Source organism: Artemia sp. Qi Xiang Cuo, chromosome 12 (genome assembly GCF_049724085.1).
Source record: "Artemia sp. Qi Xiang Cuo chromosome 12, ASM4972408v1, whole genome shotgun sequence".
NCBI classification, from domain to species: Eukaryota; Metazoa; Arthropoda; class Branchiopoda; order Anostraca; family Artemiidae; genus Artemia; species Artemia sp. Qi Xiang Cuo.
The window spans coordinates 60,699,481-60,719,088 of NC_142805.1; the positions used below are offsets into that span (position 1 = coordinate 60,699,481).

General features: G+C 34.2%; 1 protein-coding gene across 1 annotated transcript in view; it reads right to left on the minus strand.

The window, feature by feature from the left end:
* The window catches only part of LOC148946363 (ras-related protein Rab-23-like), a 173,936-nt gene that overhangs the window by 114,567 nt on the left and 39,761 nt on the right, over nt 1–19,608 (minus strand). The window contains exon 2 of the mRNA XM_089098404.1: nt 11,702–11,811. Within this exon, the coding sequence (XP_088954530.1) occupies nt 11,702–11,749 (48 nt within the window). The 5' untranslated portion in view covers nt 11,750–11,811. The remainder of the gene's footprint in view (nt 1–11,701; nt 11,812–19,608) is intronic.

Sequence of the window (19,608 nt, forward strand, 5' to 3'; positions counted from 1 at the left end):
GTTTTAGTTAAGAGTTTCGAGTTTTATTTTCCGGCGAGTATGGTTAGGTTAGGTTAGGCTAGATCAAGTTAGGTTAGGTTAAGTTAGGTTAGGTTAGCCTACGTACGCGCGTACGTAGGCTAACCTAACTTAACCTAACCTAACTTGATCTAGCCTAACCTAACCTAACCATACTCGCCGGAAAATCCCCCCATGTCGACTTTGTACCAGTTAGATTAGGTTAGCTTATCATGAGCGCTCATGATAAGCTAACCTAATCTAACCTAACTTAAACGTGGAGAAACCTAACCTCTAACCTAACCTCTAACCTAATCTAACCTATGGTTTTGGTATTTCTATGCTATATTGTGTAATTTTGTGGTTATGCTAGTTTAGACTAAACTTCAACTCTAACTAAATCTCTATGCTAAGATTCTAGGTTAAACCTCTAAGCTCTAACACTTAACTAAAACTAAACTAAACAATAACTCTAACTAAAACTCTAAGGTAAAACTATAAACTCTTAACTATAACTAAACTAAAAGAAACTTCAACCCTAACTAAAACTCTAATCTAAGACTTTAAGGTAAAACTCAAAACTCTTAGCTAAAACTAAATTAAACTAGAACTCTAAATAAAACTCTAAGATAATAATTTTAGGCAAAACTCTAAACACTTAACTAAAAGTAAACTAAGCTAGAACTCTAACTGAAACTCTAAGCTAATACTTCAAGATAAAACTCTAAACCCTTAACTATAACTAAACTAAACTTCAACTCTAAGTAAAACTCTAAGCTAAGACTCTAAGGTAGAACTCTAAACTCTTAACTAAACTAAACTAGAACTTCAACAAATACTCTAAGCCAATACACTAATATAAAATTCTAAACTCTTAACAAAAACTAAACTAGAACTCTAAGTAAAACTATAAGCTAAGACTCTAAGCTAAAAACTATAAATTCTTTACTATGACTAAACTAAACTTCAACTTCAACAAAAACTCTAAGCTAAGATTCTATGATAAAACTCTAAACTCTTAACTAAACTAAACTAGAACTCTAACAAAAACTCTATAATGCGAATCTAATATAAAAACAATATATTCTTAACTGAAAATAAAATAAACTAGAGCTCCAAGTAAAAATCTAATCTAAGACTCTAAGCTAAAACTCTTAATTCTTAACTAAAAATAAACTAAACTATAACTCTAACAAAAAGTCTAAGCTAGGATTCTAAGCTAAAACTATAAACTCTTAACTAAAACTAAACTAAACTAGAGCTTCAACAAAAACTCTAAGCTAAGACTAAGCTAAAAACTCTAAACTCTTAACTAAAACTAAACTAAACTAGAACTCTAACAAAAACTCTAAGCTAACACTCTAAGCTAAAATTCTAAACTCTTAACTAAAACTAAACTAGAACTCTAACTAAAACTATAAGATAAGACTCTAAGGTAAAACACTAAACTCTTAACTAAAACTAAACTAAACTATAACTCTAACAAAAACTCTAAACTAAGACTCTAAGCTAAAAACTCTAAACTCTTAACTAAAAATAAACTAAACTAAAACTCTAAGCTAAGTCTCTAAGGTAAAACTCCAAACACTTAACTATATCTAAACTAAACTAGAACTATAACAAAAACTCTAAGCTAGGACTCTAAGCTAAAACTCTAAACTCTTAACTATTACTAAACTAAACTTCAACTCTAACAAAACTCTAAGCTAAGACTCTAAGCTAAAACTCTAAACTATTAAATAAAACTGAACTAAACTAGAACTTCAACAAAAACTCTATTCTAAAGCTCTAAGCTAAAAACTCTAGACTTTTAACTAGAACTAAAATAAACTAGAACTCTAAAAAAAACTCTAAGCTAAGACTATAATCTAAAATTCTAAACTCTTAACTAAACTAGAACTCTAACTAAAACACAAAGCTAAGACTCTAAGGTAAAACACTAAACTCTTAACTAAAAGTAAACTAAACTAGAACTCTAACTGAAAATCAAAGGTAAAACATCAAATTCTTAACTAAAATTAAACTAAACTAGAACTCTAACAAAAACTCTGAGCTAAGACTCTAAGGTAAAACTCCAAACTCTTAACTAAAACTAAACTAAAATAGAACTCTAACAAAAACTCTAAGCTAAGACTCAGCTAAAACTTGAAACTCTTAACTAAAACTTAACCAAACTATAACTTTAAGTAAAACTCTAAGTTATGACTCTAAGCTTAAACTATAAATTCTTAACTTTAACTAAACTAAAATTTAACTCTAGCAAAAACTCTAATCTAAGACTCTATAGTAAAACTCTTAACTAAAACTAAACTAAACTAGAACTATAAATAAAACTAAGCTAAGACTCTAAGCTAAAAACTCTAAACTCTTAACTAAAACTAAACTAGAACTTCAACAAAAACTCTAAACTAAGACTCTAAGCTAAAAACACTAAACTCTTAACTAAAACTAAACTAGAACTCTAACAAAAACTCTAAGCTGAGACTCTAAGCTAAAAATCTAAAATCTTAACTAAAACTAAACTAAACTAAAACTCTAAGCTAAGACTCTAAGTTAAAACTCCAAACTCTTCACTAAAACTAAACTAAACTACAACTCTAACAAAAACTCTAAGCTAAGACTCTAAGCTTAAAACTATAAAATATTAACTAAACTAAACTAAAATAGAACTCTAACAAAAAGTCTAATAGGAGACTCTAAGCTAAAACTCTAGACTCTTACCTAAAACTAAACTAAACTAGAACTCTAATTAAAACTCTAAGTCTAAGCTAAAACTCTAAACTAAACTAGAACTTCGAAAAAAAACTCTAAACTAAGACTCTAAGCTAAAAACTCTAAACTCTTAACTAAAACTAAACTAAACTAGAACTCTAAGCTAAGTCTCTAAGGTAAAACATCAAACTCTTAACTATAGCTAAACTAAACTAGAACTCTAACAAACTCTAAGCTAAGACTCTAAGCTAAAACTCTAAACTCTTAACTATAACTAAACTAAACTACAACTCTAACACAAACTATAAGCTAAGACTCTAAGCTAAAACTTTAAAAACTTAACTAGAAGTAAACTAAACTAGAACTCTAACAGAAACTCTAAGCTAAGACTATAAGCTAAAAACTCGAGACTCTTAACTATAACTAAACTAAACTAGAACTCTAACACAAACTATAAGCTAAGACTCTAAGCTAAAACTCCAAACTCTTAACTAAAACTAAACTGAACTAGAACTCTAACTAAAACTCTAAGCTATGACTCTAATCTAAAAATCTATACTCTTAACTATAACTTAACTAAACTATAACTTTAACCAGAACTCTAAGCTATGACTCTAAGCTAAAACTCTAAATTCTTAACTATAACTAAACTAAACTAGAACTCTAACTAAAATTCTAAGCTAAGACTCTAAACTCTTAACTAAAACTAAACTAAACTAGAACTCTAACAAAAACTCTAAGGTAAGACTCTAAGCTAAAACTCGAAACTCTTAACTAAACTACAGCTTTAAGTAAAACTCTAAGCTATGACTCTAAGCTAAAACTCTAAATTCTTAACTGTATTTAACCTAAATTTCAACTCCAACTAGAACTCGAATCTCAGACTATAATGTAAAACTCTAAAATCCCAACTAAAACTAAACTAAACTAGAACTCTAACCAAAACCCTAAGTTAAGAATCTAATCTAAAAAATTTAAACTCTAACTCAAAACTAAACTAAACTAAAACTCTAAACAAAACTCTAATCTAAGAATCTAAGCTAAAAACTCTGAATTCTTAACTAGAACTAAACTAAACTAAAACTCTCAGCTAAGACTCTAAGCTAAAACTCAAAACTCTTAACTATTACTAAACTAAACTTCAACTTTAACAAAAACTCTAAGCTAAGACTCTAAGCTAAAACTCTAAACTCTTAACTATTACTAAACTAAACTTCAACTTTAACAAAAACTCTAAGCTAAGACTCTAATATAAAACTCTAAACTCTTAACTATTACTAAACTAAACTAGAACTTCGACAAAACCTATGCTAAGACTATAATCTAAAAACTCTAAACTCTTAACTAAAACTAAACTAAACTAGAACTCTAACAAAAACTCTAAGCTAAAACTCTAAGCTAAAATTCTAAACTCTTAAATAAAACTAAAAAACAACTATAACTAAAAGTATAAGCTATGACTATAAGGTAAAACACCAAACTCTTAACTGAAACTAAACTAAACTAGAACTTTAACAAAAACTCTAAGCTAAGACTCTAAGCTAAACAACTCTAAACTCTTAACTAAAACTAAACTAAACTAAAACTCTAAGCTAAGTCTCTAAGGTAAAACTTCAAACTCTTAACTATATCTAAACTAAACTAGAACTCTAACAAAACTCTAAGCTAAGACTCTAAGCTAAAACTCTAAACTCTTAACTATTACTAAACTAAACTTCAACTCTAACAAAAACTATAAGCTAAGACTAATGTTAAACTCTAAACTATTAACTAAAACTAAACAAAACTTCAACAAAAACTCTAAGCTAAGACTCTAAGCTAAAAACTCTAAACTCTTAACTAAAACTAAAATAAACTAGAACTCTAACAAAAACTCTAAGCTAAGACTCTAAGATAAAAAACTCTAAACTCTTAACTAAAACTAAACTAAACTAGAAATCTAAGCTAAGTCTCTAAGGTAAATCTCCAAACTCTTAACTATATCTAGACTAAACTAGAACTCAAAACTAAAATAAACTAGAACTCTAACAAATACTCTAAGCTAAGACTCTAAGCTAAAATTCTAAACTCTTAACTAAAATTAAACTAAACTAGAACTCTAACTAAAACTCTAAGTTAAGACTCTAAGGTAAAACACAAAACTCTTAAATAAAACTAAACTAAACTAGAACTCTAACAAAAACTCTAAGCTAAGACTCTAAGCTTAAAAACTCTAAACTCTTAACTAAAACTAAACTAAACTTGAACTCTAACAAAAACTCTAAGCTAAAACTCTAAGCTAAAAATCTAAACTATTAACTAAAACTAAACTAAACCAGAACTCTAACTGAAACTCAAAGGTAAAAAATCAAACTCTTAACTAAAATTCAACTAAACTAGAACTCTAGCAAAAAAAACTCTAAGCTAAGACTCTAAGCTAAAACTCAAAACTCTTAACTATAACTAAACTGTACTTCCACTCTCACTAAAAGTCTAAGCTAGGACCCTAATATAAAACTCTAATCTATTCAATAAAATTAAACTAAACTAGAACTTCAACATAAACTCTAAGCTATTAATCTAAGCTAAAAACTCTAAACTCTTAACTATAACTAATCTAAGCTAGAACTCTAACTAAAACTCTAAGCTAAGACTCTAAGGTAAAACACCAAACCCTTAACTAAAACTAAACTAAACTAGAACTCTAACTGAAACTCAAAGGTAAAACATCAAACTCTTAACTAAAATTAAACTAAACTAGAACTCTAACAAAAAACTCTAAGCTAAGACTCTAAGCTAAAACTCGAAACTCTTAACTAAAACTTAGTCAAACTAAAACTTTAAGTAAAACTTTAAGCTTTGACTCTAAGCTAAAACTATAAATTCTTAACTATAAGTAAACTAAACTTCAACTCTAACTAATACCCTAAGCTAAGACTCTAAGGTAAAACGCTAAACTCATAATTCAAACTAAACTAAACTAGAACTCTAACAAACAGTTTAAGATATGATTCTAAGCTAAAAATCTAAGCTCTTAACTAAAACTTAAACAAACTACAACTTTAAGTAAAATTCTAAGCTATGACTCTAAGCTAAAACTCTAAATTCTGAACTGTAACTAAACTAAACTAGGAATAAAACTCTAAACTAAGACTCTAAGCTAAAAACTCTAAACTATTAACTAAAACTAAACTAAACTAGAACTCTAACAAAAACTCTAAGCTAAGACTCTAAGCTAAAAAACTCTAAACTTTTAACTAAAACTAAGCCAAACTAAAACTCTAAACTAAGTCTCTAAGGTAAAACTTCAAACTACTACCTAAGTTGTGGGTGAAAAGGATGGGTACTTCAATTTGTAAAATGGGTTTAGGACGGTCACTATGAAAAGAAATTGTTCTGAAATGCCTTTTGAAAAGTATTGCTTGGTGTTGGAGCATTCAAAAAGCTGTAAAGTAAAGTTGTGGTAAAGGATTGTGGTGTTGGGCATTCAAAAGCTGAATTAAAGTTGTGGTGAAAAGGATGGGAACTTCAACTTGTAAAATGGGTTTAGGATGAACATTATGAAAAGAACTTGTTCTGAAATGCCCTTTGAAAAGTATTTCTTGGTGTTGGAGCATTCAAAAAGCTGTAAAGTAAAGTTGTGGGTGTAAAGGATGGGTACTTCAATTTGTAAAATGGGTTTAGGAAGGACATTAAGAAAAGAACTTGTTCTGAAATGCCTTTGAAAAGTATTGCTTGGTGTTGGAGCATTGAAAAAGCTATCAAGTAAAGTTGTGGGTGTAAAGGATGGATACTTCAATTTGTAAAATGGCTTTAGGAGGGATATTAAGAAAAGAACTTGTTCTGAAATGCCTTTGAAAAGTATTGCTTGGTGTTGGAGGATTCAAAAAGCAGTATAGTAAAGTTTTGGGTGAAAAGGATGGGTACTTCAACTTGTAAAATGGGTCTAGGATGGACATTAAGAAAATAACTTGTTCTGAAAAGATATAATAAAGCCATAAAAAAAGTATTAAAAAATGGGGGCTCAGGGGCCTTTGGGGCGCCGGGGGTCCTTTGGGAGCCCGGGGGACCTTCGGGGACCGGGGGCTTCCTTTGGGGTTGGGGTATGGGGATCGGAACCCTTTGGGGCTGGGGTAGGGGGATCAGAGCCCTTGGGGGCTCGGGTAGAGGACCTCACAACACTGTTCAAATACAACGTGTGTATTATAACGACCACAAAGTTTCACCCTCAAATCCTCTTCTAAATCCTCTTCTAAAATCATCTTTTAAAATGTCTCTAACTGTTTGGCCCAAATAATTCCCTAAAATGTCTAAAGCGGTTTCGCCCAAATAACCCCTAAACGTAATTTCTGTGTTTTCCTTTTATTTTTGGCATCCCTGTGCTGTCAGATTTGAAATGATTGAGAAACCCTTTCCCGCGTTAATTTCTTCCTCGCTGAGATCAAAACATTCGCCCAAAAACAATTCCCTTTCATGACAAATCAATCAGTCTTGACACCACCTGTCAGACATTAATAAACTTCACCCGGAAACAATTTGATCAACCTTGACATCACCTGTCAGACATTAATAAACTTTGCCCGGAAACAATTTGATTAACCTTGACATCGTCTGTCAGACATTAATAAACTTCCCCGGAAACAATTCTCCTGGACAAACTCCAATTTCTCGGAAACCTGTTCTCCCTGGGGATTCCATGCCCATATTTGGTGTTCGTACGGGACTGACAGCACAGGTGTTCTCCCTAGGAACTCTATGCCCATATTTGGTGCTACCACGTGGTTCGTACGGGACCTTTAGGGTCATTTCTACTCTCCTGATGTTGAGCAGAGTATGGCAAATTCGCTGAAGGTCATGGAAAAGTGGGGTATGGGGCTTACCAAACAACAGTTCCTAGACGAAGTGCAAACATATGTCAGCATGAACAAAACTAGCACTCGTTTCACAAACAACCGGCCAGGTGAGGACTGGTGGTTTGGGTTTAAGAAAAGAAACAACATATTGCTTAAGAAACCTGAGCGTCTTGAAAACCTGAGTGCTGTACAACAAGCATAACCTTTTACTCTTCTAGGATTTTATGACCTGCTACAAAAAACAGCAGAAGAGCTTGAAGTCTTAGACAAACCAGAATGTTGGTTCAACTTGGGCGAAACTTCGTTTTGTCGCGATCCCGGTAGCGTTAAAATCTCTGGCGCGAAAGGATCCCCAGCAACGCGGTAACCAGGTGGCAATGGGCGTGATAAGACAACTGTGCTCGCATGTGATAATGCATCAGGTGAGAAGCTGCCACCACTGGTAGTCTTCTCGGGAAAAAACACTTGGAGTTCATGGCTACCCGTTCAGGACCATCCAGATGCATGTTATTCAGCTACTAAGAAAGAACTGGTTTAGAGATGTTTTCCTGCCTCAGGTGAAAGAAAAAGCACTTCTTATTCTTGATGGCCATGGCTCCCATTTATCCTTGGCTCTTGCGAAGCTCGCTTCAGAGAAGAACGTTACCATCCTCAAGTTGCCAGCCCATGCATCCCATGTTTTGCAGCCCCTTGATAGGGTTATTTTCAAAGGGCTGAAATCATCCTATGAGCAGAAGCTCATGAACTGGCAATGAGCACACCCAGTTGACGTCTTGTCACGACCAGGACTCGTAAAAATTTTATGGCAGACCCGGGGGACTTATTTTACCCCTTCATTGATTTAAAAATAATTTCAAGCGACAGGAATTCATGATTCTACAATTCCAGCGCGTATGAACCGCGACGTGGTCGACACTGCGAAGTTTGATCCAGCCAAGTTCAAACGATCTGTTGAGAGTAAGGAATCGGAGAATCAGAATTTAACAAGAGTGACTGCCAGGGTGAATACTGCAACTGAACAGATTACCATTTCGGTGTTGGTTAGTCCGAAGAAGAATCATACGCATGACAAATCCTTTGAAGAACTTCTCTTGGACTCAGTACGTCGCCCTTCTCTTGATGCCTCAGCATCCGGGACATCCGGTAGGAAAAGAGTTGCCCGGGAAGCTGAAGTAATCACATCTGCAGAGGCTATGAGAGGGCTTGAACAAAGAGAGAAAGAGAAATAAGAAAAGCTAGAGAACAAAAAAGGGAAAGTACAAAAGAACACGCTCAAGCAAAAACTGGAAAATAAAAAGAAAAATGATCTTTCCACTGAAGACTCTGACATTGATGTGTCATCGGGTTCCTCAACTGACGAAATGGATATCTGTGATACTGTTGGCAGTGAGCATGAAGAAGAGGAGGAAAAGAAGCTAAACATACAGCTAAATGAGTACTATGCTGTAGCATATGATACCAAACGAGATCAACAAGGCTGGTATATCTGAAGGGTGCTTGAATTTCCCGATGAAAATCTTGTTCGTATAAAATATCTTCGATGCCTGAGCTTAGCCGACTATTCATACGATTGACCGAAAAAAGATGACATTGACGAAGTCGAAGAAAACTACATCTTTGCCGAACCATTGAGGCTCTCTGGAGCTGGTCCCTTCACTCTACCACCATTCCAAATTCGGCACATCATCAGCCTGTACAAGAAGCACACAAGTGCCTGCAAGTGATCAAAATTTTGATTTCTCGAATCTCTCTGATACTAATTTAAACTGCTTTTTTTTATCCTATTATTTGAAGTACGTCGTTACCTTTTTCATATTTACAATGAAAAATTTGAAAAAAACCTTTCTCAGAGACTTCTCCTATGTACGGGGTAAAACCAGCACTGTCGGAGTCACCCCATGATAAGCAGAAAGCTGATGTTCCGCTGTGGCACATACAAACAATTAACGAGAGTTTTTGGTTTGTATGGTTTTTCCGTACATAGAGGGACTCTTTATCATGTCTTAGTGTGAAATAATTTTTATCTCTACATACATAAGATTTACCTAGGAGGTGCCGGATTTACCTGGGAGGTGCCGGATTTACCCCAGACTCGGGGTAAGTTCGGCCTCCCTGAGATGGGTTACTTTGGTGTAGCAACTCATGGAAACAACAAAACTTGGGGACTTTCTGGATTATGCGGAATATTACTAGTATGATCAAGAGCAACATCAAATAGTTTTTATTGTGGCAGAAACTCCAAAACAATCTTGGGACCAGATTAAGTTGAAAAAAACTCGATAAAGGGCCGGACTTACCCCAGTTCACCCTATGGATATTTAAGTAAAATTTTACATCAAGTGAAACTTATATTAAATTAAGTTAGGTTGCCCACTCTCCAACACCCGCAGAACATCTCAGAGCGTCAATAGTCCAATGATCCAATCATGCGTAATGTATTCCACGCCGTGCCTCTTCACGCCATACACAGAATACTCCCACCACGCCTGGTGCCCATTATCAAATGTACGGCAAAACCAAAAAAAAAGTTCTGCTAATGAAGGATGACAGATTGTCAAAGATCGTTCTTTGGTCTATCATCTAAGGCCAAACAAAAAACATAAAGTCCGTGAATGGGGTTGCAGGAGGTTCTAAGGAAGGACTTAAATTAAATGGGAACTTCTTGGGAAGGTGTAAAGAGAGAGGCTTTGAATACACTAAAACGGAAGAAGAGCGTGCGTAGCTTTGTTGGCCTCAGGTGCCTTGGTAGTGCAGTAAGTTGTTAGTAGTAGTAGTAGTAGCAGATGTAGTAGTACTATAGTACTAGTAGCAGTAGACTTATCAGCTTAAAGTCAACTAACCTGCTTAACCTGCCAATATTATTCGCAACTAGCCTTAGCATATTTTGTGTAAACTAATTCTTGGCTTAAAATAATTCTTGGAAACCAAAAATGTAAACTCATTATCACTTTTAGAGGCATTTCAGCTTTAACCGCATAATATTGCATATTCATTGCATCAATTGTCTGATATTCTCTGAAATTCTTTACTTTTTAAATGAGGTCACCAGAGACTACACTGCAAGTAGTGCCAGTTGTCCCTATCTTCACTTGTTAAATTGCCGAACACCCAAGTCGATGAGTATCCGCTTCTCTCTGATCAAAACCTATTATGTATTTATTAGCATTTGGCATTTGCGTAGGTTGAATTACCATGTAGCAAAAGAAGATACATAAAGATGCAAGGATGCAAAATGCCACTTGTTATCATCCAATGTGCCAAGTTAGATAGATGCGCCACGGCTTGCCCCCCCCCTGCGTTAATAGCCACTTGAAGATTTATTTCTACTAGTAACATTCCACGTAACAATTATGGGGAGAACTCATAGTTTAACTTACAAAACCAATTTGTAATAATGACTTGTATTCAAGTCCGACATCACATTTTACTAGCTAATAAAACTTTTTATAAGCAAAAAATGCTGCAAATCTAATTAAAAATAAAGATATGCACTTTTCGTATGAAGATAAAAATACATTCAAGGTCTTAGTTTAGGATCAAATTAAATTAATTTATATTATCTAAATGCAAAATAAAAACAATATGCATATCCTGAACGGAAACGCTTGCAGTGTCCGTAAACTCCTAAAAAAACGTTAAAAGTTTACAGTTTATCCCTTAATTTCTTCTATTTTTCATACGGCCTACCTAAATTTTGCATTTGTTTGAATTTCGATCTCCGCAAAATAACCCTCCATAAAAATAAGATAACTAAATAATCCACTGGTTTATTGGTCTTTTCATAAGGCTTACAGGGCATTGAGGGGACTTGGAGCAAAACAAAATAATAAGGAATAATGATTTTAGCATTGCGAATAAAAATGAAATTAATTAAAATGTGTCTGTGCAAAAGGAAACATATAATGAAATAAAAAATAATAATAACGTGGGTACAGGCACATTTGGGTGAGGGGGGTCCTTAGTGCCCCCTCACCCAAATTCACTTTTCTTTTTAATTTATGGGTACTTTTTATTCAATTCATCAACTAAACCTGTTTTGTATGATAGTCCCCCCCCCCCCCGTCGCACAAAAAATTCTTGGGTTTCTTAATAGGTAGCAGTCTGATAAAGAAAACAATCTGTTCAACATGCCTTACTTGATAATTTTAAATAAAACATACCTTGATAGCCACTTCAAGATCTTCTTCCCGCATTATATCCCACGCCATGATTATTCAAATAATCCGCTATTTGCTTTATGCCAAAACTAATTACTTTTCATTGTTTAAATCTAAAAAAGGATAAGATTCAGTCAGAGGTTTCATTAGTGTGAGAGAGGTCGTCAATGAAAAAAAGAAAATAATTACCCTGACTATAGGTTTTTTATTCATCTATGATCTTGCTTAAGAAATTTAAGGTCAATTATAAAGGCCTTGAATTTTACACACTATTTAAAAATAGGATCGACAGTGATATCACTTGTCCTAGAAATTGTCCTCTCTAAGAAATTCTATAAGCATTAGCAGTTTTTACTAGCTGAAGATTGCCTTCGTTTGAATTTATGTTTATTGTCTGAGATTATTCGATTATTGAGGTGCAATATCATAGTTTGGCATGAACCTAAAACCTGCTTTAGTATGGTTACAGGAAGATGAAAAGCAAATGAACCAAAGAAAATTTTCTTTGAAGCCGAAAGTGGACTGTTTTAGACTCCAAGTGCTGTTTGTTCAGGAATTTCGGTTCCAAATAATGATCGAATTTCCAGTATTTTTAGTAGCTGGGCAACACGCTAGAAGAACTGCATATAGAATCTCAAAAATGCTATTGAAAAACAGGTTTTCGCTGCCTTCTGAGGTATTGCTCACACTGTGAAAAAGATTTAAACTTTAATTTGTTGGGGTTAGAGGGGCAAAAAAAGGTACCTAGGTTGATTAGGTTAGGTTACGTATTTAATATATGCTATACTTTGCCCCTCCCCCTAATGTGCAAATTTGTTTCTAAACTATTATATCTTTATCACACTTTGTGTAATTTTGTTAGCATTAACCAAACTTCACTTCTCGCGTGTTGCCCGGCTACTATAAAAGTACCGAATTTCCTTCTATTAGAGAAAACATTCTCAAATTGAAGACAGTGAAAATGAAATCTTACTGTTTGAACTGGTTAAGGGGAGTTTTACACACCCATATTTACCATAAAAAGTTAGCAATCCATTTTTCATTGAAAAAGACCTCCATATATAGTTATCTAGTTTTTGGTAGTAGTGTGTGCCAAATGAAGAAAAGAAAAGAAGATGATGAAAAGAAAAGAAGAAGAAAATTGGGGAACTTTAGGCTAAAACTTAAGACACCCAACAGCTGAAAAAGGTATTATTTTCCTTTGAAGATGTAATCGTCTGTGGGAATGAACAGATTGTTAAGTTTTGAATTTTTACGGACGAAAAGCACTGTCAAATTTAAATAATTAGTATCACTTGTTTATTTTCACCATTCAACATGGCAACGCTGACAAAAAACGTAGTACTGACCTTCTCTGAAACAACCAGAAGAAAAATCTTTGAAAATTGCAATTTTTAATTATGAATTTATCTAAGATAGGTCCAGATGGCAATTTTTTTCTTTTTATGTCCCTGCTACTTATTAAAATACCTTAAGAGCTTCTCAGTAAAAATGGTTTATCGAAAAGTACTGCTTTAAAAAACCGAAGAAATCGGGTTAGATTCCGACTGCGTCTTTATTCTGTTATTTGGTATCGGAAGTTGACAGTAGTTCAATTCTCCAGCCCTTTACTTTCTTGAATCGAGCTTTCTGGTAAACACTAATTATGAATAGTCAGCTGTGTTTGGTTTTGTGTGGTATCAAAGGTTAATTATAACCTAATAGCTTAATTACACTTCACCACTTCCTTCTCCAAATTGGGGTAGGCTATTATTGATGTGGCATTATGTCTTCACTGTTTCAGTGGGTTCACCCTGTTAAAGTAAAGAGTATTACTTAAAGCCATTTTTTTTTTCATTGGGCAAAGATCTGCTAAGGTAAAGCAGTTTATATTTTAAGTATTCTAACTAAAATAGAATGGCTATTTTTGGTAAAAAAAAAGAAAAGTTAATGATACTTGCGATTTTTAAATACCGAGGAAATCAAAATGAGAGCTTTTAAACTTCTGACTCCATATTAGATCTATTCATACCTGAAAACCGGGAAATTTTGCCTTTTTTATTTTGCTTGTTATACAATTGTAAAGTTATTTTTTCGTTGCGTAAATTCTCTTCATTATTGAAAATCTTAATCGTAAAAGGAAAAACGCGGAAAACACCATGAACTGTAAGTAAGGAGCGAAACCTCCGTAATAACTGAAACTCTAACTGATTTTCGGAAAAGGGGAAGAAACATCCCCTAAAAGTCTTTGAATCTTAATGAAAATCCTACCATCAGATTTAGCGTATCAGAAACCCTAATGTGGAGGTTTCAAGCTCTTATCTTTAAAATATTTGGAATTTTGTATTTTTTGCCAGACGAAAGATCGCGGATGCAGGTTTATTTATTTTTCTTTTTATTTTCCTCAGGGATTGATCGTATCGAATCAATGGATCTAGAACATCAGGCGAGAGCTCATTTGAACGGAAGTTGAAATTTCTAGTGCCCTTTATAAGTAGAAAATCTTATAAACTGCCCTAATGTCATTTAGGCAAGATGAAAGAAGAAAATTTACATCAAGACTTTGAATAAACTTTATCATTGAACTCTCCCTGAAAAAAAATCTAGTGAATAAACCGGAAGTTTCATTATTTTGTGAATGACCTGAAAGTTGACTATTTTTTTTTATAGAAATATGTTAGTTTCAATTTTAATAGTTTAGTAATCCAACTGATGACGATCGCTGTACATGTGATCGAAATATCTAGACTCGTGTACCTCTTTTCACTGTCTCCATGGGGATAAACGGATTTATCCCCATTTGAACGTTTATTTGTTCGTCATAGAAAGACAGTGTGGTCTGAGAAAAGGATATCTAATTTAAGGTGTTATGTCGAAATTAAATCATCGAAACAAAATTTTGAGATAGCCATTTTTGTTTAGCGTAGTTGAAAATTGGGAAAAACTATCAGTGGCGTAATTTCGTCCAAATCCTAGGGGAGGGCAAAGTTGGAGCCGATTTTCCCAAATCAAGAGAAACTGACAGTGAAAACTGAAAAATGAGTCATATATTACCATAAAGGCAAAGATTTACTAAAGAAAAGTGACAGGTTTCTCTGGATACTTGAATTATACAGGCTTATCTTAATTTTGACAAGATTTTTTGCCGAAACTAAATTTCGTCTGGGGGGGGGGGGTAAACTTGAGTCTGAAGGGGACACACCGCCCCCCTTTCCCCATAGAAAATTACGCCCCCGAAGACTATGCCTTTGGAGATAACATGACTCCCCCCAGTCTCTGGGGATATGTATTTAAGTAATAAAATTTGCCCATTGTTTACGTATAGCATTTGTTATTGTGAAGTATGCAGACATATTTTGGGTGAGGACGGGGTATTTTATGCATGGGATGGGTTTCCATGGGGATAATTATCAGTGTGGAAGAAATTTCCTGGGTTGAGCATACTGGGGAAATTTTACACTGGGGAGATTTGACAGAATTCCTATATGAAATTCTTTTTATTTGTCTTACTTTGTCTTTGCCTATTCACTTTTGCATGTGAAGATGTTCCGGAGGAAATGTGCCAGGGATATTTCATGCGTGTATGGATTTCCAGGAAATAACTTCCACAGAAGGGGGGATTTCTGGTGTGATCGGAAAAAAAACGATTAGAACTTATTCTTTTTCAAATGAAAGAATGCTAAGAACAAATTTTCAGGTTGAATCTTCTGCAAGAAATTTTACGGGGGGGGGGGGTAATTTTCAGCGAGGATGGATTTGTCCGGAACAAATTTTACGGGGTGTGTATTTAAGTGGGAGAAACTTTTCAAGGAAGAGTTTTCCGTGAGGGGAGGGAATGTTTCATGGAGGGTGAGCCAGATTAAGTAAGGAGCAATATTTAAACTCAAAACAAACAGAAATTATTCCGAATACGAAGGGGTTGTCCCCTCCTCAACACCTCGCTCTTAGTCGCTAAAGTTTGACTGTTTGTCACAATTTCTTAAGAACGACTCCTAAAACACAAGAGCCGTTTAATTTGAATAGGAATCTTTTGAAAGTGCTAAAAGCTTTAGCGTGAAGAGCAATATATTAAGGAAGGGACAATCCCTTCATATAGGGAATAAATTCTTTTCGTTTTGAGTTTTAATGTTGCTCCTTACTTTCAGCTGAAAAAACTTGTTTTTTTTTATTTACTTTACAAACAAGCCCGGCCAACCGGTTGTAACACCCAATTTATCCGAATGTTATTGTCGAGTTATACGAGGACGGTAAAACTGTTGTGATGGACGGTAAAACAAGGCAAAGAAAAGGTAAAGAATGCGGCATTAGACTTTACAGTCCCTACCGGCGATGCTCATCTCCGTTTCTTGGCCCTTCAGCCAGGAAGTCGAATGGGGAGTTGGGGGCCAACCATCCTGTCCTTTCGCACACCCTTCCTTTTTATCTTCCCCCGATTTCTCCGGGTACCCATTTAGAGCTGGATCAATAAGACTATTGAACAAATATAGGCTAATGGGAATACACAAAAATTAAACAATAAAAATTATATTGTCTGAATCAAAAGAAAATAAGGTCTATTGATATGTCAATAGTCAATATTAATATTCTTGAGTCAATAACATCCATATTAATGCATACCAAAGATGTATGACATTATTTGTCTTTCGCTATAGCAATCAGGAAAGTTGCAGTTTCTAGAGCTCCATTAAGATATGTATTTTTCACTCATTTTCGGCTGATTTTTCGAACACTTTCCTTATTTTCAAACTTGAATACTGCTAAGCGTAAAACAACATAACTGCGTCTGGAGGTCTTTTTCGTTAAAATTGAGTTCCTGTGCCTCGTATCTTTCTTAGACGTATACAATTGTGTAAGTTCCCACTTAAAGAATCAGATTTCATTTTTACTGCCCTGGTTCTTTAAAGATTTCATTTTTTTTTAGATTTAATTAGAAATTATTATGCCCAGAACGAACAGAATTTACTATCAATGAAGAAATGATGCTTAAAACAAGCATTAATTATCTTGAATTAATGAAATTGACTTAAAACGAACACAAATTACCCAAAGAAAATTTGATTTTATTCCCACCACCCACCACTCCCCAAAAGCTAGAGTGTTTAATTGTACTGTACTGAAAACGATATATATATTTGATACATTTTCTCATCACAATATTACAAAAAAAGTCATAATATTAATCAAGTTTCCAGATGAAGCAAAACATTTTCTAGAATAAATTTACGTGTGATAATCACTTTAGTTTTACTCTTTCGAAAGAACACACATTTTTGCCATTATTTCTTCCCTTCATTGAAAAGCACAGAGAATTGATAGCTAAATAAAACGTTTAAAAGCGTCAATTGGCACCTTTGGAAACAATATGTTTATTCTTCAAAGGAGCAGGAGTGACGCACATGTCTCTGAAGGACGGGAGGAGTTAAGCAGCCAATTCCTTATTTCTGATAATTGCTGTTCGTTTTGAGTTTCAATCTATCATTCATTATAATTTATTTTCTTTCAGGCTAAATATATTAATTTATTGTATTTTCTGATTGTTTCGTTTGAGTTATTATATATTGTTGCAGAGCAACACTACTGATCCTTTCTTTTTTTTATTGTTATCAGTAGTCTAAATCTCGGTAACTGTAAAAGACGGAAATTTGAATTTTTTCTGTTATGGAGGTGGTGACACAGAACAGAAAATTTCTTCTGAAGTTTGCGATTTTTTTTCCCAAAGATGAGACAAGATTTTATTAAAAAAAAAGACATCTAACATCAAATACCCCCCCCCCCCCGCATGGATATATGGCCAGAAATACAGGGAGAAAGAAAAACATAAGAAAATACAAAGAAGGAAATAGACAAAAAAGAATAGGATTATTTTTCTAGCCTAGTAAAACGCGTAAACAACGAGGGAAACACAGCTTTCTTAACACTTAAAACAAGCTTCTAAGGGATCATTCTAAACCGGAATCGTTTAGAGCCTAAAATCGTCTCTTCGAACTCAAAGATCAAAAAATTTATATCTCTTCCAAATTTCTAGGAACCAATTTCTGATAGGTTTAATCTAGGATTCCCGAATTTAGCTTTGATCAAATTTTTCGAATTCCCTATGCCTGTTTGGCTCCGTATCAAACATCGCACCCTCTCTGTCAGCTAATCTGCAAGTTCTTTTCAAGACCACACTCTCTAGGCCCTTGCCGAAACATACATTTTTGTCTTTTCGCTTTTATTTCGACTGGCTGAAAACCACCATCGTTTTCTTCTTTTTTAATTACATTTTTAATATTTTATCGTTTTTTTTCGACAAAATCTAGGCTGGCTGTGGCGCCCCAAGTAACTTGGACTACCTTCACTGCCTTAACTAAGGTTTCTCACAGTTCAGTGCTTCAAAAGCTATTCAAATTATATATGATTGTTTTTTTTAGGGGGGGGGGGTCTCATATACGGTAGGCAAACAAATGTAATTTATGAAAAGGGCAACTGAATTTCTTGAACAAGACTGTCTAGTGGTGGGATTTTGAATTGGGCTCAAATTGAGGCAAAATTGCACAAACAGGCGCTGCATCTTCCTTGTTGTCTGAGGTAAGGGCAATTGGTGAAATTCTAAAGGGTATGAAAAGTGTAACGGTGGATATTTTTAAGAGGGGGGGGGGGTGAAATCTGTATAATTTGCAACAAAAATTCTCCTAGTTTCTTCTCTGCTATAAATAAATGGGATGTTATCTTATCCACGCCTAAACAACAAGCCATCAACAGCAAAAACGAGAATTTTTATAGAATAAAAGAATCAATTGAAAACGAATCTTGCAACAAAGAAGAAAAAGCAAAGAACGCCAGAAGAAAGTGAGAAAAGGCCTTTCCTAGCTACAGATACGTTCTATACCATTGTGGATTTTATTACACACTCGTTTTAACGACTTTATGTCCAACAATAAGCTAGACGAAAAAATGGTCTAATCTCTCTTTCTAGGACTATAATCAATGAAATGTCAAGACATTGAAATTATGCTTTGTGGATATATATTGGTGAGTTGCCAGCAGTCGGGTTTTTCGGCTACCCGACTGGGCTCAAACGAAAAGCAGGTTGTCCTCGAATGGATCAAAAGAAGTCATAAAGAATTATTTACGAGGTCATAGGGGTCATAGCTAAACATGTATGTGGTTTTAAAGCTACGACTCTGTCAAATTTTAGATTTTTAGTTCATCTTTTTCATCGAAGAGTTTTTGAGTGAATTATATTTTTTATTGTTTTTTTTTGTACTTGTGTATTATACGTCAAACACTCAAGTGCTTCAGTTAATTAGAACCTGTTTCTCTGAGGCTCAATTCTAATGAAATATCACAAAATACGATGAAAATATAGCACTTTAGAAACAAATTTGGGCTATATATTTGCATATTCAGGGGGGGGGATAAAGTTTAGTGGGTCTGCATGCAAAATGTGTTAGGTAAAATTGTTCTGAATATTATGGTTAGACTTACTTTCTAACATCAAACTGTCCAAATACTCTACCCCAGCCCCCCTAATATGCAAATATATAGCCCAAATCATGTATTTCCCATCTATTCTGTCTTTGTCTTGCCTCACGCTAAGCTGAAAGAAACTAAGGAAGAAACCGGTTTGTTCTCGAGTTTTACACAGCGTAAACTGCATTGTTTGGCGTATAATAGACAAGTACCGTTTTTTTCAGATTTTGTGTGTGAATAACGTTGGACATTGTTTGACAAAGCGAATAATGTTCATTTGACGGAGCTCATTCTGCTCTAAAAAATGTGGTAATCTTCTTTTTGATTAATTTAGCTTTAGATTACTTTTTAGACTTAGAAATGGAAAATTCAGGAGGTAAAAGTCAACATTTTCGAAGGGTGCTCTTCTTCGCTTTTCATCGAGGCCAAACAGCGGCTAAAGCAGCCCTGAATTTTGTAATGTGCACGGAGAAGGTATC